This window comes from Penaeus monodon, chromosome 23 (genome assembly GCF_015228065.2).
Source record: "Penaeus monodon isolate SGIC_2016 chromosome 23, NSTDA_Pmon_1, whole genome shotgun sequence".
NCBI classification, from domain to species: Eukaryota; Metazoa; Arthropoda; class Malacostraca; order Decapoda; family Penaeidae; genus Penaeus; species Penaeus monodon.
The window spans coordinates 1,137,035-1,138,514 of record NC_051408.1 but is presented as its reverse complement, the minus strand read 5'-3'; the positions used below and the strand labels follow the sequence as shown (position 1 = coordinate 1,138,514).

The 1,480-nt window shown below is 38.0% G+C and overlaps 1 protein-coding gene across 2 annotated transcripts in view; it reads left to right on the top strand.

Moving 5' to 3' along the window:
- Positions 1-1,480, top strand: part of LOC119587695 — a 14,299-nt gene that overhangs the window by 12,419 nt on the left and 400 nt on the right. The window contains exon 6 of one of the 2 annotated variants that reach the window (XM_037936374.1): positions 669-785. The exons of the other annotated variant lie outside the window; for it this stretch is intronic. Within the exon in view, the coding sequence (XP_037792302.1) occupies positions 669-764 (96 nt within the window). The 3' untranslated portion in view covers positions 765-785. The remainder of the gene's footprint in view (positions 1-668; positions 786-1,480) is intronic. 2 annotated transcript variants of the gene reach the window in all.

Here is a 1,480-nt window from a genome sequence, read left to right as displayed (position 1 = left end):
TAGGAGGAGCCATAGCTGTCGAGAGGGGGGGGCACATTGAGGAGGGAGGCCCAAGCAGCAGGGCGACAGAAGGAGTAAATAGAAAGTGAATCCCATGACCTTAAATGTTGGCCAAAGTATTATGGACATGAACCTTAAAAAGAATCTTCTTGAATGACAAAATTTACTTCAGGACAAAATCAAACTTTCTAAATGACCGAATCCTTTCAATCAGCTGTAATGAATTGGAGAGAAAGTTAACGTATTCTTGCATTTGTTTTAGCAATGAATGTTTTTTTTAAATGTATGATAATGGTACCTGCTGCTTGAAACACTTAAAATAAATTTCCAAGAATTAATCTTAAATGTGGATTGTAGAAGGAAGGAGGAGGAGGAGAAAATAGTTTGTTGAGTTTGATAAAGAGTGAATCACTTTAACAATGCACTTTACCTGTAATTGAAAGCATCTAAGTCTTCAGTATATATCTTTCAAAGTCACATACAGTAATACCAACTTCACAGCAAGTTAATCGAACCTTTATATATATATTTAATGCAATCAAAGTCACGTACAGAAATACCCAACTTCACAACTTTCTCATTGATACATATTCAGTGATGACAATACTCTAGTATTTGATACTCAGTAAGCAGACGAAATAAGGAGACCATCTGTTATTCTACACTAGCACCTGCAGCAGGAGCGCTATAGGCTTGCAGACCACGTGGCTTGGTCGTCCAGCTTGCCCTTTGAGGGGAGCCACCTTGACCAGGCCGGGACATGAGGGAGGACCGGGCAGAACCAAGTAAATGTCTCAAAGGGAGATGCTTTTGCCAATGCCTGGGGATTTTTTTTTTTTTACTTTTCATCAAGCATGTGTGCAGTGAAAGTGGATGGCCGCTCGTGTGCTAAATTTGGCCTTTTTGATAAAGGATTGTTTGGATTCTGAACGATTGTCGTAAGTTTGAAATGCTTGAAACATTCTCTAAAAAATGGATAATAAAATGGCAAACCTAAATAGAAAATATAAGTATGCATGCACTCGCAATGAAGCCAGGAAACACTGTTCTCCTGTGATTGCTTCTATTCAGTCAATTTACTGATTTTTGGCCAACAACAAGCGAAAATGTCTAACCCAATATTTACCACTTTGTCTAACGTTGTCAGAGCAAAACCGTATAATCTTAACTCCAAAGATTCAGCTGCCAAGGTAGGTCTCACATATGAAACTAGCGTAGAATAAGATCCGGTTGCAGATTATTTAAAAATATATATATATTATTTCAGAAGAGATCTATTTGCAATAGAGGTTAGACTGAGACAATCACACTTTTTTTTTCTTTTTCGTGGTTCTAAATAAATTTAAAATGTAGGATTTCCATCAGGCCTCAGTTTAACTCTCATTATTATCATGTCTTCTTCATATCGTAATCTGTCTAGCTCGTTCTTCCAAGGACGTAAACACAGGTAAGTCCAACAAAGGTGTCCCCCCTCCCCCCC